The sequence below is a fragment of the Marmota flaviventris genome, chromosome 5 (assembly GCF_047511675.1).
Source record: "Marmota flaviventris isolate mMarFla1 chromosome 5, mMarFla1.hap1, whole genome shotgun sequence".
NCBI lineage: Eukaryota > Metazoa > Chordata > Mammalia > Rodentia > Sciuridae > Marmota > Marmota flaviventris.
The window spans coordinates 40,157,907-40,183,730 of record NC_092502.1 but is presented as its reverse complement, the minus strand read 5'-3'; the positions used below and the strand labels follow the sequence as shown (position 1 = coordinate 40,183,730).

Sequence of the window (25,824 nt, the reverse complement as noted above, 5' to 3'; positions counted from 1 at the left end):
TGTGCCACAAGGCCCAGATACACACACACACACACACACACACACACACACACACACATTTTTAGTTGTTGATGCACCTTCATTTATTTTATTTTTATGTGTTGCTGAGAATTCAACCAAGTGCCTCACACATGCTAGGCAAGTGCTCTACACCTGAGCCACCCAAGCCCACTGAGATTATATCTAAATAGGGCTTGAGTTTAACAAATTATGTGCATATGTGAGAATTCATTAAATGGTACACTTAAGATGCATACATTTCACTATAGTTCAAATACAGTTTTTTTTTTTAGTTGTAGATGGGACACAATAACTTTGTTTATTTTTTTTGTGTGGCGCTAAGGATCGAACCCAGTGCCTCACATGTGCTAGGCAAGTACTCTACTACTGAGTCACAACTGCAGCCCATATAGTTTTAAATTTAAAAACAATTTTGAACTAGTGTTAATGACATTGAAGTAGAATTGCTGAACTGATGCTACAAATTAATAAAATCTGATGAATTTTATTAATAAAAATGAACGGAGGGGCTGGGGATGTGGCTCAAGCGGTAGCGCGCTCGCCTGGCATGCGTGCGGCCCAGGTTCAACCCTCAGCACCACATACAAACAAAGATGTTGTGTCCGCCAAAAACTAAAAAAAATAAATATTAAAATTCTCTCTCTCTCTCTCTCTCTCTTTAAAAAAAAATGAATGGATAGCTAAAGATACAGAAAGAAATTTCTTTAAAAAATGTTAACTGTAAGGCTAGAGGCATGGGCTCAGTGGTAGAGAGCTTGCCTAGAATACACAAGGCTGTGTGTGTTTACACACACACATACACGTATGTTACTTGTAGAATCTACTATAAATAAGGGTGTTCACTATATAATTCTTTTTCAGATTTTCTATGTTTGAAAATTTTGGTAATTAAAAATTAGGAGAGCTAGGTATGGTGGCTTGTGCAACTTGGGAGGCTAAGGCAGGAGGATTGCAAGTTTGAGACCAGCCTGGGCAACTTAGCAAACCCTGTCTCAAAATAAAAAAGGGGTGGGGATGTAGCTCCATGGTAGACTGCCCTAGGTTCAATCCCTAATACTGTGAAAAGAAAAAAAGGGGGATGGGGGCAGGGTGTATATATGTGACATACACATACACAGAAATAGTCTCTCTCTTTAAACTTGTTTTCTCTGGAAGTTGATGACTGCATTTGCACAGCCTTTCTGCTGGAAGACCAACTTGAGCTGACCTCAAAACAAGGGAAAAAAGGACAAAAAACAAAAAACAAAAAAACTCTTCAAGTTGTAAACATGCGAGCTAAAACTATAAAACTTTTAGAAGAAAAACAAGGGATAAAATTTTCATACCCTTGGATTTGGCAATGATTTCTTTGATATGACAACAAATGCACAGATACAAAAGGAAAAAGTAAACTGGGATTCAAAATGTAAATCTGGAATCACTTTGCCTTGAGATTTCGCATTGTGTGAAACAATAAAATTTCCTCACAATTTAAGGCAATTGAGTTAATATTTTCTGTTATTTGCAAAAAACAAACAAAAAAATCAATACTTTGGAATGGATTTTCTTACATAAGTTTTTCTGATATAAGAGGGAGAGCATGGGAGGATTAGATTAATTCTAGATAGGGAAGAGGAGTGGGAGGGAAAGGAAAGGGAAAGGGGATTAACAAGGATGGTGGAATGTGATGGTCATCATTATACAAAGTACATGTATGAAGACTTGAATTGGGTATCAACATACCTTATATACAAATAGAGATATGAAAAATTGTAATGCAAAAAAAAAAAAAGAATAGTGTTACCTTAGATTAGGTAGAGGGAAGTGAAAGGAGGGGAAGGTAGGGGATGTGGAGATAAGAAAGAAAATAGAATAAAACAGACATTATTACTTTATGTATGTATGTGACTGTATGATCAATGTGATTCTACAATATGTATACTCAGAAAAATGAGAAATTATATCCCATCTATGTATGATATATCAAAGTATATAAGTGCTATTTTACTGTCATGTATAATTAAAACAAATAAAAAATTAAGAAAAATCAATACTAATAGTGCATGTCAAAGACCTCAAAGAAGCATTTTGTCCTCCAGAAAGTCTTTGTTCTTTTACACCATAATTATGAGGAAGCAGAAACCACTGGAATGCTTTCCAAATTTAGTTCACCATATTACTCCAAGGATGTTTTCAAGAAAAATTTTAATTATTCAATATTAATGCAAAAATGAAGAAATGGATGACTGACAAAATAGAATTTTCAGTCATGGTTTAATCAAAATATTTTCAGATCTCTTCTTTCATTCTTTAATCCACCTTAAGTGAATGTTGGCATGTGATAAGTAAAAAAACATAGTATTAAGAACAACATGTTCTTCATGTATTTTGTTCATAAACCACAATTGTCTTGTCCTGGCAAATCTCTTAATGAAAAAAATCAAGCAATCATGAAATGTTTTGACTGTTGTACTGAGAAATTTTTCTTAGGTTGAGTGCTAACAGTGGGTAGAACACACAATTCACACTCCTATTATCTCCCACCACTTACCCTATCCCCTCCAGACCTGAGCAGCTACAGGCAGCTCTGTAGAAGACAGTCTTATATCTCTGAGTTTCCCCCTCACTATATACAGAGTAAACATAAAGAGCTATCAAGTCATTAAATGCTAGTTTTGTCAACAAGACTGGCCATTTATGCAGATCAATCTTCAAAGAATAAATATACCATAGTGTGCATCCTCACAAATGAACATATTCAATATATTCTCTTGTTTAGTCACATTCCAAAGACATAAATATTTTTAGCAATTCTAATAACTCTAGCAAGAATGGACCATATGTTTTGCTGTTTGCATTTATTTCTTCTACAAAGGTAAAAACAATAATTAACACACATTTCACGGGCTGGGGTTGTGGCTCAGTGGTACTGTGCTTGTCTAGCATGTGCAAGAACCTGGGTTCAAACCTCAGCACGACATAAAAATAAATAAATAAAATAAAGGTATTGTGTCCAACTACAACTAAAAATTAAAAAAACAAAACAACAACAACAAAAAAAAAACCATGCATGTCAGACACATCAATACCCACACTTCTCAAACATACATGGACAAACCAGTTTTAAACAAAACATTTAAAATTAAGAACTACAGGACTGGGGTTATAGATCAGTGGTAGAGCGCTTATCTGGCACATACAAGGCACTGGGTTCGATCCTTAGCACCATATAAAATAAATACTTTAGCCGGGCGCAGTGACACATGCCTGTAATCCCAGAAGCTGGGGAGGCTTAGACAGGAAGATCATGAATTCAAAGCCAGACTCAGAAATGGTGAGGTGCTAAGCAACTCAGTGAGACTCTGTCTCTAAATAAAACACAAAATAGGGCCAGGGATGTGGCTCAATGGCCAAGGGCCCCTGAGTTCAATCCCTGGTAACAAAAAATAATTAAATACATTAAATAAAGGCATTGTGTACATCTACAACTAATTTTTTTTTTAAATTAAGATATACAGAATAACAAACAGCAGAAAGAAATTATCACAGGTAAGAAACCTGAGCCCATGTTTCAAATGTATAGAATTACTAAAGTTCTGGACTAGAAGCTTTGCAGCAAATAGCAACAAAAACATTTTTAAGATAATGAGGCCAATATGGCAAAAATAAAAGTTATATGTATCAGTATTAGTTATACTAGTGATTTGAGATTAATTTAAAAAGTAAATGCAATGCTTTCTAGAGAAAGTGAATAGATTAATAATTGCCAATGTTAAGGGGAAGAGTGTGATGAAGGATTTTTAGAACACTGAAAACTATCTTGCATGATACTATAATGATGGACAAAAATCAATATAAATTTGTCAAAATCCATAGAAAGTACACCACCAACAGTGAACCCTAGTATAAACTATGGACTTTGTATGTCAGTGATGATGTGTCAATGTAGGTTTGTTGATTTTTAACAATAGTACCATTCTGATGCAAGGATTTTAACAGTGAAGAAGTTTGGGGGAGGGGCTAAAGGTATGTGAGAAACCTAAGTTCTCAACCCAAAGTTCTGCTCAACTTCGTTATGAACCTAGAAATGCTCTTTAAAAATACTAAAAGCAAAAAAAGTCAAATTATAAAGACAGACTTTGGCATACAACAGACATAAACCAATGGAGATAAACAAGGCCCAGAAGAGAATCCTCACATATACAGTCAATTAATTAATTAATGGTAAAGGAGGCCAGATGCAAAAGCTTGAACCCTATCTTACATCATATATAAAAATTAAATAAAAATGTATCAAGTTGGGTGATAGTGACACACACTACACTTGTAGTCCCTCCTAGTCATTCGGGAGGCTGCAGTGGGTTCAAGACCAGGCTGGGTTGATTTAAAAAAAAGGACAAAAAAACCCCACCAAGTTCTAAACACGTGAGCTAATAAACTATAAAACTTTTAGAAGGATAAAATTTTCATAATCTTGGATTTGGCAATGATTGGCAATGATTTCCTTGATATGACAACAAATGCACAGACACAAAAAGAAAATAAACTGAGATTCTAAATGTAAAACTTTGGTACTCAAGAGACCCTATCTAAAGAGAAGAAATTCACAGAATGGAAGAAAACATCTGCAAATCATATAGCTGATAACACATTATCATACAGAACATAGAAACCCTATAGCAAAAACCAAAACAAGCCAGTTAAAAACTGGATAAAGGGCTCAAACATACATTTCTCCAAATAAGAAATACAAATAGCCAATAATGACATTAAAAAGATGCTTAACATCTTTATTAGAGAAATACAAATCAGAGTCATGAGATTTGATATAACACCCACTAGTATGGCTATTATCAAAACAAACAAACAAACAAACAAAAACAAAAAACAAAAAGGAAAACAGCAAGTATTAACCAAGACAGAGAGAGATTGGAACCCCAGTGCATTGCTGGTGGGAATATCAAATGGTACAGCCACTGTGGAAATCAATTTGATAGTTCCTCAGAAACTTAAACAGAATTACCATACCAATTCCATGGCATTCATCCAAAGTAACTGAAGACATTACACAAGATACCTGTACACCACATTCAGTCAATCATACATAATAGCCAAAAGGATACCCAGGTCTCCATCAACAGGTAAATAAAGAAAATGTGGTATATAAAAATAATGGCATATTATTTAGCCTTAAAATGGAAATCTGAGCCAGGCATGGTGGCACATGACTGTAATCCCATGACTCAGGAGGCTGAGGCCAGAAGATTACACATTCAAAGCCAGCCTCAGCAATTTAGCAAGGCCCTAAACAACTTAGCAAGACACTACCTCTAAATAAAATGTAAAAAATAAGGAGGCTGGAGTTGTGGCTCAGTGATAGAGCGCACACCTTGCACGTGTGAGGCACTGGGTTCGATCCTCAGCACCACATAAAAATAAAATAAAGGTATTGTGTAAAACAAAATACATTAAAAAAAATAAGGCTAAGGATATGGCTAAGTGGTTAAGTGCCCCTGGATCATATCTATCAATCAATCAATCAATCAATAAAATGGTTAAAAAAGGAAAATTTGTTTAATGTATATTTACCATATTTTTTTTTTAAAAAAGGAAAATATAACTCATTTTAAAACATTAAAAGTTGACTAACCAGCCAGGCACAGTGGTACATGCTATAATCCCAGCAGCTCAGGAGGCTGAGGCAGAAGGATCAAAAGTTCAAAGCAAACCTGAGGCACTAAGCAATTCAGAGAGACCCTGGCTCTAAATAAAATATAAAAAAGGGCTGGGGGTGCTGGGGCTGTAGCTCTGTGGCAAAGCACTTGCCTAGCATGTGTGAGGCACTGGGTTCAATCCTTAGCACCACATAAATGAATAAAATAAAGGCATGCTGTCCATCTACAACTATTTAAAAAGGTGGGGGGTGGTTGGAGATGTGGATTAGTGGTTAAATATCTCTGGGTTCAATCCCCAGTACCAAAAAAAAAAAAAGAAGAAGGAGGAGGAGGTAAGAAGGTAACTAACCTAACCCTGTTAGTGATGTATCTCAGAGGCAGAGTCCTTGGCTAGTGTACGTAAGGTTATGGGTTCAATCCCCAGCATAGCAAATAAAACAAACGCTTTTACAAAGTTAAAGGAATACAAGCCCATTTAATTTCATCCCACATGAAGCCAGGTATGGTAGACTGTATATTCCAAAGATGACAACAAAAAGTATCTCCTGTCCCACATTATCTTCTGCATGTGGTAAGATACTCTCTTGTTAAGAGGTGGAGTCTATACCTCCATCCCGCTAAATCTGGACCAGTCTTGGGACTATTTTGACCTATAGTACATAAAAGAAATAAAAACTCTGTTAATTCCCAGGACTGTCCCTATTGGCATGCCAGATTCTGCTTCTTGTCTTAGGCTTTAAAAAACCTAATAGCCCACAAGAATCCCTGGCCAATAGCTTGACTGATGTCCTAGTCAAGAGCCAGTGCCAACTTGCCAGCCACATAAGTGAGGCAAATTGAAAGTAGATCATAAGCCCCACTGAGCCACCCTACTCAAACTCCGAATAAGCTACAAAGCATGAAACACAGAGTAGATGTATATGTCAAATTCTGCCCAAATTGCAGAATTATAAGAAAATTAAAGAGCGTTGCCTCTAAATTCCAAAGTAGTGCAGTACAAAGCCAGACAGCCAGAATACCTGCTTGATGAGGGTAATTCAAACTGTACCTGTTTCACATGTGTTCTAAGCCCCACATATACATAAAAATGCTGAAGTTACACAAAATCCAATGTATGCCTGTCTCATTTACTTTTATATTATTTATCTCAGTAAAAACTGAGATAAATAATATAAAACACATCTAAATTACAGAGAACAAAGCAAATATTATCATTCGGATTATACCACGGAGCTTAAACATTACCTCCATGAAGAGACATGCAAGGGTAAGATGCTCTCATTAAATCCTTTAATAGACCATCAGCATGTTCCTGCTTATCCACAAATATAATGACAGATCCTGATTCTTGATAATGGCCTAGAAGCTCAAGTAACTTCAAGAATTTCTTTTCTTCTTCAATCACAATCTGAAAACACCAAATTACACCAAGTTATTGGACTAAAAATGCAAACACAACCTTTGGACAGAAATACTCATCTAGTGTGTGGTGAATACAAAATAATTCAAGATAATTCTATATTTTAAGGAAGGGCTAGGAAAATGCTGACTTTAATTGAAAAGCAAGTAACTTAAAAAAATTATAAATCTTTAGGGAATAAAAATTTTGCAAATATGAGCAAGCAATCATCTGTTTGCTCATCTCTTAACTTCATAAGTAATCAAAGATTCTAAGACAGGTGTGTTACATTTCTATCTACCCCACCTCTGATGAAAGAAACCAAAAAGAGTATTTTAAATAGTCACTTCCACATAACAACACAGTCAAATACACCTGGCAAAATACTGAAGCCTACAATGAATGCAGACCACTTAATTTTAGAAATTATCTATCCACCTCACAAACACTGATCCCAAAAAGATCACACAACCTGCCTACATATCAAGGAAACTAGGGATTTCCTAACAACAATACCCACCACTTGTTGCTCCACATCTGAGCAAACCACACTCCTGCCTCCAACCTGTACTTCAATGGGTTTACTCAAGATTCTACGAGCCAAAGCTTCCATAGCTCTGGGGAAAGTAGCTGAAAACATAACCGTCTGTCGATCAGGACGGACATTATCCACAATGCGCATGACCTGAGAAAACACAAATAAATATGGTAAATATAAAAGACTCCAAAGCTTATGCAATGTTAAAGTTAAGTAGAAGAAACTTTTGAGAACAAATGTTTTTCAGTTACTTTTATTTATTTATTTATTTTTGGTGCTGGTGATCGAACCCAGGGCCTTGTGCATGCAAGGCAAGCACTCTACCCACTAAGCCATAGCCCCAGCCCTCAGTTACTTTTTTTAAAAATATATATATATTTTTAGATGTTGATGTACTTTTATTTTTTATTCATTTATTCATATGTGGTGCTGAGAATTAAACCCAGGGCTTCACACATGCGAGGCAAGTGCTCTACCACTAAGCCACAACTCCAGCCCCATTCAGTTACTTTTAAAAAAGTATTTTAATAACTTTTAAACTTATAACCTTAGAATATGACAATTCACTTTATTCCCAAATTTGCTGCTCTCCATTGAACTATCTCAAGAAATAAAAATTCTACACACTTAGGCCAAAAGTCTAGATGCCATCTTTGACAAATCCTTCTCTGTCACTCATCTCACCAAAATCCATTAATAAATTCAGTAGTCTCATCTTCAAACTATATCTAGGATGCAAGTAATACCTATAACTATCACTGTTTTCCTTCATTTATTTAACTTATTTTTACTGAGCACTTAATGCCAGACATTGTTCTAAGTGCTAGGAATATAAAATAATAAAAACACACAAAAAGCCATGCACGGTGGCATACCCCTGTAATTTCAGAGACTGGGGAGGCAAAGGATCTTAAGTTTGAGGCCAGCCTCAGCAACTTAGTAAAACCCTGTCTCAAAATTAAAAGGAAAAAAAAAAAAAAAACCTAAAAGAACTGGGGATGTAGCTTAGTGGTAAAGTACCCCTGAGTTCAACCTTCAGTTCCAAACATACATACACAGAGTAGGAGAAACCTGAGAAGATGGCAGAGTGGAAGTACCAGGTATAAATATTTCTGTCTCTCTTTTTTTAATATTTATTTTTTAGTTGTAGTTGGACACAATACCTTTACTTTATTTATTATTTATTTTTATGCGGTGCCGAGGATCGAACCCAGGGCCTTGCATGTGCTAGGTACGCACTCTAACACTTAGCCACAACCCGTCTCTCTTTTGACAACTACTCCAATGGTAGAATCTGTCTGATGTGACTGTACTGTTGTTGTTGTTTTTAATATTATATAATTGTACATGGACACAACTTTTTTTTTTTTTTTTTAATGTGGCACTGGAGAATCAAACCCAGTGCCTCACATGTGCTAGGCAAGCACTCTACCACTGTACTGATTTTTTTGAGGTCTGAAAGCTTACAACTTCCAGGGGAAATCTTTGGAGGTAAATTATAAATAACTTCAGTTTTAAACACAGTAGAAGTCAATATTTTGTGCCCCCTGCCCTATTGCAGGAGAGGTTCCCGAACATGTTCCTAGAGCTGACTGCATGTAGCTTTGGAAGTTTAGAGTTGCCAAGAAGGACCTTGTGTTCCAAATATCAAGGATCTGTGCTCTGATTGCTACTTCACATCACTAATGTATAAATAAAGAGAAAGTGTCTACTGTTGTTGCACCCATCCCCCCAATTTACTGTGAGATCCTCTCCCTATAGTTCAAGTGACTTCCAGGCAATTTAAAGCTCAGTACCCACTTTTCCTTCCTTTTGTTGTCCTCCTTTCCTTTTCCCCTTTGGTACCCAAATATTTAATATTAGGACATTAGAAAAAAAAAAAAAAAACAGCTATTCAGGAAGCTGGAATTGGAACTGGAGTTCCACTTAAGCCTAAGAATCTGAGACTAGCCTGGTCAACATAATGAAACTTTATGGCAAAAAAAGAAAAAAAAATTAATAAAAAGACTAGGACATTCGAAAACAACCAAATACACAGGGAAAATAAGAAAATTCTCACACATACTCAGGAAAAGCTACAGGTTCAGAAAATAAATAAGAAGACATTAAGTTTATGCCTCAATCTAACCCTTGGCACAAATACAGCCTTTAACAATAAAAATAACAACAACAACAAAAGTAAACTCTAAGAAGGGGGGAAAAAATCTTAATTCCCAGAGTTACCACATTATTAGTTTCAAATGACCAGTTCTCAACAAAATCTTGCAAGACATACAAACAGGAAATTATGGACCACTCAAAGGAAAAAAATTAATCAACAGAAACTGTCCATGGAAATGACCTGGTGGCAGATCTACTAGACAAATGCTTTAAAACAACTGTGTTGGAGATAAACAAACAACAACAACAAAAACAACTATAGGAGCTACTCATAGTAATGCATTCCTATAATCCCAGTGACTCAAAGGTAGAGGCAGGAATATCTCAAGTTGAAGGCCAGCCAGAGCAACTTATCATCAAGATCAAGACTATTTCTCAAAATAAAACTTTAAAAGGACTGGGGATGTAGCTCAGTCACAGAACACCCTTCAGTTCAGTCCCCAATACCACATACACATACTCACACATAGGAGAAAAAAAAGCTTCAGGAAGATATAGAGAAAAATCAAGAAAACAACTCATTAACAAAATGCAAATATCAAAAATGAGACAGAACCTAAAAAAAAGAAGCTATAAAGTACAAGAAATGAAAAATTTACTAGTCTTTGAATGCAGAAGAATGCATCAATAAACTTGAAGATAGGGTAATGGAAAGTATTAGATCTGAGGAGCAGAAAGTAAAAAGGTTAAAGAAAAAGGAAACATAAGGAACCCAAGAGATACTATCAAGCAGAACAATATATCTATTATGGGTGTCCCAAAAGGAGAAACAAGAGAGAAAGGCAGAAAAAATTTTGAAAAATAATGCCTGAAATCTTCCTAAATTTGCCAAGCACAGTAGTGATTACCTATAATGGTAACAACTCAGGAGGCTGAGGCAGGAGGATAACAAGTTGGAGAACAGTCTGGGCAACTCAGCAAGACCATATGTCAAAGAGAAGTGGGATTGGAAATGTAGCAAGGTGGTAGAATGCCCCAGGGTTAAATCCCTAGTACTACAAAAAATAAATTAAAAAACAAAAACTTCCCAAATTTAATGAAAAACATGACTTTAAACATTCAAGAAGCTAACTGAAGTCTAAGTAAAAGGAACTCAGAAAGAGTCATACGAAGATTTATCACAATCAAACTTTCTGACAAGACAGAAAATCTTGAAAGCAACAAGAAGCAGCCTGTCATATGCAAGTAAACTTCAACAAACTATCAGTAGACTTCTCACCAGAAAACTCTGGAAGAGAGAAGGCAGGACAAAAAAAAAAAAAAACATTAAAACACTTTCAAATAAACAAAAGCTGAGAAAGTTCATGACCACTAGATCTGCTTTGGAAGAAATGCATAAGGAAGTCTTCAAGGTAAAATTAAAAAACACAAGACAATAACTTTCAGATACATGAAGTATTACAGAACTCAATAAAAGGAAATACGCAGGCAACTAGCTATAAATACTAATATTATCTTTTTTGGCAAGGGAACTTGGGATTAAACTCAGGGTGCTTTATTTATTTATTTATTTATTTATTTATTTATTTTTAAAGAGAGGAGAGGGAGAGAGAGAATTTTTCAATATTTATTTTTTAGTTTTCGGGAGACACAACATCTTTGTTTGTATGTGGTGCTGAGGATCGAACCCGGGCCAAACGCATGCCAGGCGAGCTCGCTACCCCTTGAGCCACATCCCCAGCCCAAGGGTGCTTTATTTTTTATTTTGAGACAGGGTCTCACCAGGTTTCCCAGGGCCTTGATAAACTGCTAAGGCTATGGGCTGTGGCTTAGTGGCAGAGTGCTTGCCTACAGCACGTGAGACACTGGGTTCAGTCCTCAGCATCACATAAAAATAAAATAAAGGTATTATGTCCACCTACAACTAAAAAATATATATTTTAAAAAAATAGACAAAGAGAAAAATATGTATATAGGAAATAAAAATATGTACATAGGAAAGTTAGGTTAGATTCGCTTCCATTGTTCTTCCCTTATCCTGTCCCTCCTCCCTCTCCCTCAATTCCCTTCCTCTACTTCACTGCTCTGATCTTTCTTCTATTTTAATAGAACCCCCTCCCCGCAAAGGTTTTTTGTTCTTTTCCCCTTTATTTTGAACTAGCTAATGCATATTAGAGAAAATATTTGATCTTTGACTTTTTGGATCTCTATCAAGGTAAATTTTTTCCAAAATATATATTGGGTTTTTTGTTTTGTGTTTTTTTTGGTACTGGGAATTAAACCCTGGAGTACTTAACCACTGAGCCACATCTTCAGTCCTTTTTTTTTTTTTTTTGAGACAGGATCTAACTAAGTTGCTTAGGCTGGCCTCCAACTTGCAATCCTTCTGCCTCAGCCTCCCAAATTATTGGAATTATAGACATGCACCATGACACCTGGCTCCAAAATACATATTAACATCACAGGGAGGGCTGGGGATATAACTCAGTTGGAAGAGTGCTTGCATCACATGCACAAGACCCTGGGTTCAATCCCCACCACCAAAAAAAAAAAAAAAAAAATCACAGGGATCATTTTTGTGGTTTAAGAGTTATAGTTGAGATAATTATGCAGATGAGTAATTAAGCTGTTAACCTTCTAATAGTAAATGATTTTCTGGAGAATAAAGAAAGATATTGTACACTGTCTAAGCATAGAACAGAATGGGTTAAACTTTTAAAGGATCTTTATAACAATTGTCTATAAGAGGTAGGACTCATTTAATTTTAGCCTATGAGTGTGAAAGGAGATAGAAAGTAATAGGATGTTTTCAAAACAGCAAAGGTGATATTGATAAGGTCTCCTTAAGTTGCTGAGGGTCCCACAAAGCTACTGAGGCTTATCTTATTGGAATACTCCTGCCTTAGCTTCCCCAGAGGTTGAGATTACAGGAATGTGCCACTGTGCCCCACGAAGAATATTTTCCTTTTTTTGGTACCACAGATAGAACCCAAGGGCGCTTATCCTGAGTCACATCCCTAGCCCTTTTTTAAGAGACAGGGTCTCACTGAGTTGCTTAGGCCCTCGCTAAGTTGCTGAGGCTGGGTTTGAACTGGTGAACCTCCTGCCTCAGTCTCCCAAGCAGGAGTATTTTCTTGGATTCTCTTTAGTTTCTTGGTTAGGCAGGCACAGTGACTTATGCCCATAGACTCAGCTACTAGAGACTGAAGCAGGAAAACTGCAAATTCAAGGCTAGCCTTAGCAATTTTACAACACTGTCTCAAAATAAAAAATTAAAAGGGCTGGGGGTATATTTCAGTGGTAAAGTGCCCCTCAGTTCTATCTCCAGTATAATACAACAGACAAAAACAAAAACAAAAATAAAAAAACCCCACAAGTTTTCCAGTTCATCTATTGGCTTTAAGGGTGTGGCATGTTTTAGAGAAAAGAATGTAAGTAGATTTTTAAGAGGAGATCTTAAATGGCATGTTTGCTTTTGCTAAGAATTTAAGAAAATTTGTGGAAAACAAAATGTTTACATTTAAGATAACTTTAATATATTTTTCCAACCATTGAAAAGGAATAAGTTGGTAGGAGAAAAATATAGTACGCTCTTTTTAGTGCATAGTACCTACAAACAACATAATGGTGACATTTCTGTTACTGCAGTCTGAGATTACAAGGCCTTGGATTCAATATCTAGCACCACCAAAACAACAACAAAAAAAAAGTCTTTATAAATTTCTATCAGTGAAATCTTATACTAGACCAAACTGCATGTAAGAGAAATATAAAAACCTAAGCTGGTCAAATGCTTTGAATCTTATTTATTTATTTTTGGGTACTAGGGATTGAACTCAGGGATGCTTGACCACTGAGCCACATCCCCAGCCCTATTTTGTATTTTATATAGAGACAGGGTCTCACTGAGTTGCTAAGCACCTAACCATTGCTAAGGCTGGCTTTGAATTCGATCCTCCAACCTCAGCCTCCCAAGCCACTGGGATTACAGGATTACAGGCGTGCACCACCGCAACTGGCTAAACCTTAGTTTTTATGTTTGGAGAATGTAAATAACAACATGCTACCTAGATCATGAGGGTAGTTAAAATCAGAAATTAAAACAATTTATTTGAAAAGAAAATGTAACTAGAAAATATGAAAGTTTAAGGTTAGTACTCTAATTCTGTTTATTTTTTCTTTTTAGTTATACGTGACTATAGAAAGTTTTACATATTATACAGTATAACTTACTCTAATTAAACCACATTCTTGTGGTTGAATGAGATGTTATACTAGTGGTGTATTCACACATGAACATAGGAAAGTCATGTCCAATTCTTTCTATTGTCTTTCCTCTTCCTATCACCGTTCCGTTCCGTTCCCTTCCCTTCATTACCCTTTGTCTAATCCAATGAACCTCTATTCTTCTCCCCTGCCCCTTATTGTGTGTTAGCATCCACATATAGAGAGAACATTTGAACTTTGGATTTTTGGGAATGGCTTATTTCATTTAGCATGACAGTCTCCAGTTCCATTTTCTAATTCTAGTTTGATTTATGATGGTTTTAGACTTCTAAGGAGTTGCTTGCATAAATACCTCCTAAACAAGTTTTATAAGGAATCTGAAACATAAATATCTATTTTAATTCCATGTGTCCCTAACATACTATATTTCTAGGCAAAAAAAGGTGTGTGAATTTCAGAAACCACATAAACATTTCATTCTTATGGCAGTTACACAGTCATATTTACATTTCAAAACATTTAAGAAACTCAGCAATTACCTGTGGTTCAAAACCCATGTCAAACATTCTATCTGCTTCATCCAAAACAACGTATGTCACTCTTCGAAGATTTGTGACCCGACCTAAGATGAGAAGAAAAATAAAAACAAAAAGAAAAACTAAAAATCAGTCACCAAGTCATTTTATGACTACCAAGAACTTAAAAAACTGTAAAGGGAACTAAAATGCCTGACTTAACCACAGGGGTAGGTTAGGTATCTTTAAACAGTGAAAAGAAATTTTGGTCTACAATGTCTTAATCTAGTGACAAATACTTTCTGACAATGGGTATATGAGGCCCTTTATTTTGTCAAACTCGTCTCTTGCATACCATCATAGGGCCTGAAGAACCTGTAAAATTCAGAAAACAGCCCTCTCCAAAACACATCATAAAACTAAGACTGAGATGAAGCATCGAGCCACATCAGCCATTATTTGACAGCATCACCTAGAAAAAAACATATTAGAGATTACAGCGTATGTGTGGAAAGCAAGTTCCAGTGCTAACTACTTCAGATGTAGAAAATTTCTCTTTATCTTACTTTATCATCTATTTTCCCTATATTTAGAAGCTCCTTAAATGGGCAGGTCAAACCATTAATGAGAAACTATTCAACATCATTAGGTAACTAACATATTACACAAAATCTTTAAATACAAAATGCATTATATAAATACATTTTTCTATTTTTCTATAAAAAGCTACAACTGAAATTTTACTTAAATGAGTTCCTACTGATTTAAATAAATGTTCCTGGCTTCTTAACCAGTGAAAGCTAAATACACAGGAATCCTTTTCCAAAGAATTAATAAAAGCACTGCTATCAACTGTTGAATCAATCACCTGGCAAAACACATATAAAATAGTTATTAAAGATAAACCAATAAGGACAGATAAAGGAAAAAGGTAAATTAATCAAGATGAATTTCAGGAGATTTAATCAATGCAGCATTGAGAAAAAACAAGGGATTATTTAATCAGCAGTCATCCCAAAACTTTTCGTAGGCTATACAAGCACAATGACTTATCAAACCATTTCAATGTCACTTTGCCAACTTCATGTAGAATTAGAATTAAGTTCATACAGAAATTCAAGCAGAATGCTATTAGAAACATGCATTACTCGGTTTTTATTACCCTTGTATGTATATACTGAATACTGCAATGGAAATCTTTGACAGCATTTTCATCAAAAAATAAAAATGAGCCAAAATAAGTGCTTCCTAATATCTAAGTATTCCACACTAACATTTGCAGCCCCAATTAGTTTTGCAAGGTTGGGAACAGCATTAAATTACCTACCTTTGATGGTTTAAGTCTCGGAAGCCCAGTTCTATAAATCTTGAAGGGCCTTTCTCCACAGAAGTTAAATAATGTCAACAGTTTAGTAACAGTTTTGATAGGGAATAATTTAACAAAGCAATATGAGCTAAAAACATGCAATATTTACAAAAGGTAAAATTTCTTGAAGCTGCAATATCTTAATTTATCTAGTATTGTAAGATACTGCAAAGAAAAAAGCCTAAATTTTATAATAACAAATAAGATAATATATGTATCCTTTTAAAAGTAAAGCGAGGTGAAAAATGGATTCAAAATCTAAATGCTAAGAGATCAGATATAGTTGGTTCTGAAAAGAAATTTTAAATTGAATCACAAAAAAACTACTAATACTTATGATAATAAACTTGTTACAATACAAATTTTAAGATATTACAGCTTTAAGAGGAAACATAGAAACCCTTTATTGGTTTCTTGTATTTGCTAAAAAAAAAATATATAAAATCCATAACTAAAACAGAACAAGAAAAAAATACCTCTGACTTACCACTGTTAGCTGCTAACATGTCAATCATTCGACCAGGTGTGCAAACAATAATTTCAGCACCTCTTTTCAGCTCAGCAATCTAATTAAAAAGATGAAATTTTTTAGTTGATCATCACTAATGCTTAAACAGATTAAAAAATCTAGTATCGGATCCTTGCATGGTTCTACCAAGCAAAACAAGATCCGACTAAAACACTCTAAAATTTCCGACTAAATTCTTTGGAATGCAGGAGCACTACTAATGGAATATTTAAGAGTAGCATGACCACATGCTGCCATAAATTTGAAACCAATGAAACTAAAGAATTTTACCAATTTTAATTTACCATTGTCTCAAAACCTTTATGAAAGGAAGATGAAGAGAGGTGTGTAAAACACACAGAAACATATCAATGTTTCTAATTTAGGGTTACCACCAATTAAATTAATTTCATAAGTTACAACCAGTCATTTAAGTAATTAAATAGAATGAAAAATACCAGTGCCCTAGACATCACAATTTGGAGGTAGTGGGTTCTGGGAATTGAGCTCAGGGAATTTTACCACTGAATTATACTTCTACCCCCTTTTTAAAAATTTTTACTTTAAGTCAGGGTCTTGCTAAATTGTTGAGGCTGGCCTCAAACCTGTGATACTCCTATCTCAGCTTCCCAGTCACTGGGATTACAGGCAAGGACCACCATATTCAGCACATGATAAAACTTTTGTTTGATTTATATAAATGTAATATGCACGCATGTACCAGTTTATTTTAGAAATGTATTTCTATTTTTAAAATTTGTTTTCTAAATGCATTTCTTACTACAAAATGTGATCCAAAAAATTGACAAAGATGAACTCAGTAAATAAACCAAGTGTGGGCTGGGGCTATAGCTCAGTGGCAGAGCATTTGCCTAGTACATGTGAGGCACTGGGTTTGATCCTTAACACCACATTAAATATAAACAAATAAAATAAAGACATTCATCTATAACCCCAAAAATATTTTTTTTAAAAAAGAAGCCAAGCTCAAGTATTTAAAATAGCATTAGGATAAAGAAATCAAATACTCCCTGGTTTTAATATTAAGAAAGAATTTTACTTTAAGTTCAGAGAATGCCACTTAAATTATATCTTATTATCCTGGTATCTCAATATATATTAGTTCATCAGTCTATGAAGTCTTGAAGAAAAAAAAACCTGTTTTAACTTTGTATAACCGAACACTTCCAGGACTTATTTGATCATAGAACCCATTATTTTTTCTTCTAATCAAACAAAATATCTGGGGTTGGGCTGTAGCTCAGCGGCAGAGCACTTGCCACGCATGTGTGAGGCACTGGGTTTAATCCTCAGAATCACAAAAAAATAAAACAAAGACATACTGTCCACCTACAACTACAAATAAATAAATAAATAAACAAATAAATAAAAATCTATCACTATCATTCTTTAGAAGACACTTAGATAAATGCCAAGCCAAAGAGAGTCAAAATGGTTTAAATAATTCTTTCTAAAATCATTTAAGAATGCAGATGAAACTGTGATATTATGGCATACCATTCATCACCATTTTTCAAGATGTCAACAAGCATTAAAGACAATAAATGCCAATCTGGGAATCAGAAGACCTAGGTCCTAAGGCAAATTCCAGTTCTTATTAATCCAGTTCTTATTAATCTAACTGGTCAACTTATTAAATGCTCTCAATACTTTGATGCATGCCTATAATCCCAATAGCTCAGGAGGCTGAGGCAGGAAGATAGAGAGTTCAAAGCCAGCCTCAACAAAAGCAAGGCTCTAAACAACTCAGTGAGACCCTGTCTCTAGATAAAATACAAAATAGGGCTGGGATGTGGCCTCAATGGTCGAGTGCCCCTGAGTTTATCCAAAAACAAAGATGGAAAATATTCTGACTTCCTTAGGCAGGAGAAGAGGAAGATCATGTTAACATAAAACTACTCCAAATTTTATACTTTTTTATTTTTCTTTTTAAAAAAAAAATATTTATTTTTTAGCTGTAGTTGGACACAATACCTTTATTTAATTTATTTATATGTGGTGCTGAGGATCGAACCCAGGGCCCCACATGCGCTAGGTGAGTGCTCTACCGCTGAGCCACAACCCCAGCCCTCAAATTTTAAAAATAGAGCATTAACATAATCATTCTCCTACCACCCTGGCTTGTGTGAGGTGTGTGTCAGCTTGCAGTCACATGCAGTACCAGGGATTAAATCCAGGGGCACTCTAGTATATTATTTTTATTTTGAGACAGGGTCTCACTAAATAGCTGAACTGGAATCCTCCTGCCTCAGCCTCCCAAGTAGTTGAGATTACAGGTTTGTGCCACTGCATGTGACTCTCCTAGGTTTACTGAGGTATAATCAACAAAAAATATTATGTATTAGAGCTGGGTGGACCTTTCCAGTAATCTCAGCAATGTGTGGGGGAGGCAGGAAGATCACAAGTTTGAATCCAATCTTGTCAACTTAGTAAGACCCTATCTCAAAATAAACAATAAAGAGTTAGGGATTAGCCCAATGGTAAAGTACTCCTGCGTTTAATCCCCAGGGTAAGTAAGTACATAAATAAGTAAAGCAAATGAATAAATATAAAAAGGACTAGAGATATAGCTTGATGGTAAAGGACCCCTGGATTCAGTTCCCAGTAGAAATACACATAGAATTATGTATTAAAGGTCTGGGGAGCAGGGCATGGTGATGCACACCTATAATCCCAGCAATCTGGGAGACTAAGGCAGGAGGATTGGAAGTTCAAGGTCAGCCTCAGCAATTTAGCAAGGCCCAAAGCAACTTAGCAATACCCTGTCTGAAAATAAAAAACAAAAGGGGCTGGAGCTGGGACTCAATGGTTAAATGCCCCTGGGTTCAATCCTTAGTACCAAAAAAAAAGGAAAGAAAGAAACTACTCTGTACTCTGTAATTTTAAGTACATAATACAAGATTAACTATAGTCACCATATTGTATTACACTTTCAGAACATATTCATTCTGGATAACATAACTCATTCTTTTTTTTAATTCATTGTTTAGTTTTAATTGAACACAATATCTTTATTTTATATATATGTGGTTAAGATCAAACTCAGTGTCTCAAGCATGCTAGGTGAGCACTCTATCACTGAGCCACAACCCCAGCCCACATAATTCATTCTTACAACTATTTCACACCTAATCCTCTTTATGATAGAAGAGTCACTATTCAAAACACTAAAGTAAAAATCACTCTTTCTTTACTGAACCATTCAATTTGAGAAATGATGGAAAAGCTGAATGTTCCTGTTGTAAGTACCTGCTCACTGATTCCTGTTCCTCCATAAACACAGACCACTCTAAGTCCCAAAGTCTTCGAAAACTTCTTACATTCTTTAGTAATTTGTAAAGCCAGTTCTCGAGTTGGAGTCATGATGACAGCTGAAAAGATAAATATGTCAAAAGCCTAAGCACCAAGATTCTTAAGAAGCTAGATTTTAAAATGTTAAGTTTAACCCCTGAAATAAAAGTCATCTCTCTTAATTAAAAAAAAAAAAAAAAAAATTACGCAACTCTGAAAATTCTATTTCAAAAGCTTTGTAACGGCAGAGATTGTGGTGAAGGGTAGGCAGATTTTTAAGAACATGCTATAGGAAAATAAATGAGAGTTAAAAATATCACACTCAACCTTCAGGAAAATACTTGGTTGAACAGAATGAAAACAGTTTTCAACTGCAAATCACAGAACAAAGAAAATCAAGGGACTCACTGTGTTGCAGAAGCCATACCGCTGCTTCAGGAAACAACCTTGGTCTGATTGGCTCAGACAGAGAAGAAATAAACAGTACCCTGTATTTCCAAGAAAGGAGCCGAACAATTTTCCAAAACCCTACTAAAATTTGCAGAAGATATCTCTGCCAAAATGAATCAACATCTGAATCTGAAGACCTAACCCTGAATGAAATGCCGATACTACAGACTATAAAGCCATAAAAAAAAAAAAAAAAAAAATAGGAAAATACATTTCCATATTATCTTCCTTGTTGAGTTTATATATCCACTGATACTGGGCTAGGAACAAACCTCAACATAAATTAAACAGATATATGCATGAGGGGTCTACCTGCCGAGTCAGAGTTTAAAAACTGAGCTGTGCCAGGAGAGGCTGTTTTTGTACTTCTGAGATGTCACTCCAGAGCTCTGAAGATTCTCACTCCACCTGCTGGTAAGGGGAAATCAGCCCCAAAGTGCCAAAATGATAAAGGAATTGTACATAAAGGCATCTTTATTGTTATAATTAAGAACAATATAGGATATCAGGTCTTTCTGATTAATTGACAACAAGGATATGTCAAAAATTAATTTAATGAGAAGAACTATACCTATTGGCCCTTCTCCTTCTTCTAATGACCTCTGATCCATAATGTGTCTAAACATGGGCAACAGAAAAGCAATGGTCTTTCCACTTCCTGTTTTGGCAATGCCAATCAAATCTCGTCCAGACATTATAGCAGGAATTGCTTGCGTTTGGATTGGTGTGGGCTTTTCATACCCATGCCTTAAAAACAAAGAATAGAAAGAGAAGGTAAGAACTGAGATCTTCTGATTCCCCAGAATCCCATAAAAATAAGTTCTTCCAAAATGTGGCATGTTCATACAAGAAAGTATTATTTGGAAATAAAAAGGAATGTGGTATTCAGAGATTCTACAATATGAACAAATCTTAAAAACACTGTGATTATACTAAGTGAAAATAATCAGAAAGACTACAAGTTAAGTGATAGTGTTTATATAAAATGTCCAGTATAACTAAACATATATAGACAAAAGTACATTAATGAATGTGGAGGTGATGGGAATATATGGCTTTCTTTTTGAGATGATGAAAAATGTAACCAACAGAAATATTTGTTTGAAAGGGCAATTTTGAGTAGTAAGATACTGAAAAATGTAGATAACCACTTACTTTTTGAGAGAATTTAAGATCTTCATGGAAATTCCACACTGGACCCAAGACTTAATTGGTTTGGGGCAACCTTTTCCTTTGACTGTGATACCCTCCATTTCCAATCGAAATACATTCACCTCTGCAAAACAAAGCCCAGATCAAAAATTCCTGATGCTTTCTATTTTAATTAGGCATGGTAGGACTAAGAATATCAGCTCATTTTTTTTTTCAATTTAACAAACAATATTATGGAAGAGTTATCGGAGGAAGCATTGAAAGTCACTTAAAGTAGTTACTGTTGCAATCAACTAAGGATGACCAGAAATACCCTCATTTCGACAATCTTTCGTTTTTTTTCTTAAAACTACAATAATAATAAAATAAAAGGAATAACAGACAAGTAATAGAGCCACTTATTCTACCATGACTTGTCCAATTACCTTTATTCAACCAATAATATCCATATCCACCATGTATCTCCTAACTCTTAAATACCAGAAAGCCTAATAAATTTTTTTTTTTTTTTTTTTTTTTTTTGTACCAGGGATTGAACTCAGGGGCACTCAATCACTGAGCCACATTCCCAGCCCATTTTTGTATTTTATTTAGAAACAGGATCTCACTGAGTTGCTTAGTGCCTAACCCTTTCTGAGGCTGGCTTTGAACTCGCAAACCTCCTGTCTCAGCCTCCCGAGCTGCTGGGATTATAGGCATGCGCCACCACACCAAGCCTAACAGACATATTTTATTGGCAATCTCACTTTAAAACACTAAAAACAAGAAGCTGAATTAATTTTGCTCATTTAAAAAATATTTCCCTAAAACCCTCTACCTCACAGGTTTGTCCACATTACTCCTGGGCAGAGTGAAGTATATCCTCCTTTGAAGCCACTATAACCAATAAACAAATAAAAGAACTTTACCCTCTTGAGACATTTTTGCTAGTTCTGGGACTTCAACGTAAAAGTTTTTTCTGAATGGCTCATATTCAATTTTTCCATGATCAACTGGTTCCAAAAGTTTTCTCTGTTTGGTCTGATAGCCTGTAAGAGCTGTCTGAAGATCAACTTCTTCCTCCTCTGAAGAATACTTTAGTTTACAAAAAAAAAAAAGGAAAAAAATTCATTATTATTGTCCCCTTATACGAAGCAACAGTTCTAGATTTTAAAAGTCTCCTCTCCTAGAAACTACTCTAGGGCTCTTTTTGCTTTTATTCTAAACAGACTGCTTAACCCATGAGATTTTTATGCTACACCAGAACTTAACACCTAATTTCAAAAATCACTTCAAACTATTCCTGTCAATTAGAATTTTTATAACACCTCCTGCAAAGTTTTATAACAAAATTTCTTTTTTCTTTGCCCTTATAGAAAGTTATACTGCAATACAAAATTAAAGTAATTCTCAGTAATGGCTTAATGAAGTTTTGCTATTGTTTTCACTATGCTAATGCAAAGAAATTTAATTCATTCTGTCACTTCATTTCTTCTCTCCATATTGTAAACTTGAGGTGAGCTGATGAGGGGGATGAAAAAATGCACACAGCAAGGAATGAAAGACTTCGGAATGTTCTACCATATTTAGATAAATTCTACTACACTACTAAGAATAGCAAGGGTTCCTCATAATAGTCTGCATAGCTGAATAATATGTCTCAATCAATGTTATGCAATAAATGCTCGTAGGATACTATCATGAATAAAGTCAAAATCAATTAAAAAAAAAATCACCTCCATGGCATCCTGGTCATTCTCCATCAGCTCACCTTTCTTCTTATCAGAATCTACAACTGCCTTTTTGGTTGTCACGACAGTGACAACTTTTGTGACTGTTGGCCCAGACTTCTAAAATAAAAAAGGAATATAAATTGTTTTGCAAAAGGGAAAAACAAGTTATACACTAAGAACAATGGTTTCATAATTTATAATCAAATTAATTTATTCACAACTTAATGAAATGACAAACAGTAGTGTGCTTTTTCACTTTAATTTGTATAAAATTTTAAATGTAATACAATTATGTTTTATATGTACATACACACACACACACACACACACACACATATTCCCCCACCCCTCCCTGCCAGTACTAGGGATGGAACTCAGGGGCACTCTATCACCGAGTTACACTTTCATCCCTTTTCACTTTTTATTCTGAGACAGGGTATCAGTAAGTCGCCCAGGCTGCCCTTACATTTGCAATCCTTCTCAATCAGTATCCCCAGTAACTAGGATTACAGATTGACACTGGTCTCAAATTTGCAATCCTCCTGCCTCAGCCTGCCAAGCTGTTGGGATAATTATATTACATTGTGAAATATAAAAAAAAATAAAAAACCATTTATATATACATGGTTTTTTCCATGATGTTAGATGATATGATGATATATTTTAAATATACTAGCAAATGATATTTTTTACTCATTAGACAAGCCAGGCACTGTTCTGGGAGTTTGGATGAATCAATAGACAGGTCAAGGTCACCACTCTTTGGAGTTTATTTTGAAGGCAGGTGGAAAAAATAGAAAGCACAATAAAAATTATAATATATGAAAAGGTAATAAATGCTATAAAGGACTTGAGATAGTAATATATAAACAAAGATACTAAATAAAGATGGTGGTAAAAGAACAGCTTTTGAAAGTACATTTACAGCTAAAATTCATCATTTTAAAAATTTTTTAAATTCATCAGTTTCTCTGGTACTTGGGAAAAGTATTGTTATCTCTGAGATGAAGAAAAACGAAAACATTAACTCAATTAAAATGCAAATCAAGAGTAGGATGAATTATCCAAGTGGGAATATAAATCTTTAAAAAGAAGGAAAAAACTCCATACCTTTTCATTTCCCCCTCCACCTTTTACACTTCTCATATTAAACTTTTTCACTTCTTCTTTCACTTCTTCCATGTACGCATCTAATGGATCTAACTCCTCACCCTCCATTTCATTTCCTTCCTTTTCAGCTTCTGCAGGATCATCCTCATCATCTAAAATATCAGAATGTATTTCTTTGTACATTGTGTTTTAAAATACCCTACACAGACCACACCTTACCTTTCTAACCTTTTCTCCCACTGCTAACACCCACCCCTTTCCAATTACTCCAGCCACACTACAGTTCAATACTTACACTTAGAAGTTTTTATACTTTTAAATCACACATTACTTTATTTTTTTTGCAGAGGGTGGAGTGGGATTGGGTGGGTGTATGTGTTACTGAGGATTAAGCCTAGGGCAAGTGTTCTACTACTGAGCTATATCTTTAGCCCTTTATATTTTGAGACAGAGTGTCACTAATTTGCCCAGGCTGCCCTTGAACTTGCAGTCCTTCTGACACAGTCTCCCACTGTGGGATTACAGGACTGCACCATCAAGCCCAACCATGTATTACTTTTAAATAACAATGATGAAAAAATAAATGCCAATAAGTCATTTAATTATGCTTAGAAAATGGATCTCCACGGCTGAGGATACAGCTCAGTAGTACAGCACTAGTCTAGCATGTATAAGGCACTAGGTTTAGTTATAGTACAGCAAAAAAAAAAAAAAAAAAAAAAAAAAAAAAAAAAAAAATCCATTTTAGATTTATAGTAATATTACTAGAAGCAGAATTAAAAACTTTCTCTGCTAAATGACATTTATAATCATTTCTTTTCTTTCAAGTACCCCAATCACAGAAAGAAAAAATGGCACATTACTCATAACTAAAAATAATTTTATGTAATGAAGACATCATGATCTTTTATAGACATAATCCATGCATGTATTCAAACCACTTTGGAACTTTCAGAAAATGGGCCAAAATTCCATTTTCCTCCAAGTCCACAATCTTTCACTTCACTAAAGTCTCAAAATTAAAACAGAAACGGAGAGGTAGGTTGGGATAGAGTTAGTCTAGCAAAGGTGAGGCCCTGGGTTTGATGCCTAGTACCATACACACAATAATAATAATAATAATAAAGCGGAGAGGTTCTCTATAAATTATGAAAAAGTAGAGAAGGGACTTGAAAGCATGTCCTTCATTTACTCTCATAACATTTATACCAGCAATTAAAGAGCTTCCAGCTGTGGTGGTACATGCCTGTCATCCCAACAACTTGGGAAGCTGAGGCAGGAGAACCAAAAGTTAAAGGCTAGCATTGGCAACTTAGCAAGATCCCATCTCAAAATAAAAAAAAATTTAAAAATGGCTAAAGATGTACTTCAGGAGTAGACTGCTCCTAGGTTCAAATTTCATACAAAAAAAGAAAGGAAGAAAGAAAAAAATAAGTACCTAAATAAATATATTTTCATACCAATGCTCATAGCAGCATTATTCACACTAGCCAAAATGCATAAACAACCTAAAGGTGCAAAATAATAACGAATGAATAAATACAATGTGACATATAAATACAATGAAATATTATTCAGCCATTTAAAGAAATTCTCACATATGCTATAATATAGATGAATCTTGATAACATTGTGCACACTGAAATAAGCCAGACACAAAAGAACAAATATTGAACAATTCCACTTTTATGAGATCCCTAAAATGAGCAAGTTCATAGAGACTGAAAGTAGAATAAAAGTTACTGGGGCTGGGGATGTGG

General features: G+C 35.0%; 1 protein-coding gene across 4 annotated transcripts in view; it reads right to left on the bottom strand.

The window, feature by feature from the left end:
- Ddx46 (DEAD-box helicase 46) overlaps positions 1-25,824 on the bottom strand; it is a 66,493-nt gene that overhangs the window by 24,359 nt on the left and 16,310 nt on the right. For all 4 annotated transcript variants that reach the window (XM_027941067.2, XM_027941068.2, XM_027941069.2 and 1 more), the window contains 10 exons: positions 24,065-24,216; positions 22,958-23,071; positions 22,151-22,316; positions 21,246-21,366; positions 20,662-20,837; positions 19,599-19,720; positions 16,308-16,386; positions 14,479-14,561; positions 7,595-7,759; positions 6,921-7,083 (listed from right to left, as the gene is read on the bottom strand). In XM_027941067.2, the coding sequence (XP_027796868.1) occupies positions 6,921-7,083; positions 7,595-7,759; positions 14,479-14,561; positions 16,308-16,386; positions 19,599-19,720; positions 20,662-20,837; positions 21,246-21,366; positions 22,151-22,316; positions 22,958-23,071; positions 24,065-24,216 (1,341 nt within the window). The remainder of the gene's footprint in view (positions 1-6,920; positions 7,084-7,594; positions 7,760-14,478; positions 14,562-16,307; positions 16,387-19,598; positions 19,721-20,661; positions 20,838-21,245; positions 21,367-22,150; positions 22,317-22,957; positions 23,072-24,064; positions 24,217-25,824) is intronic.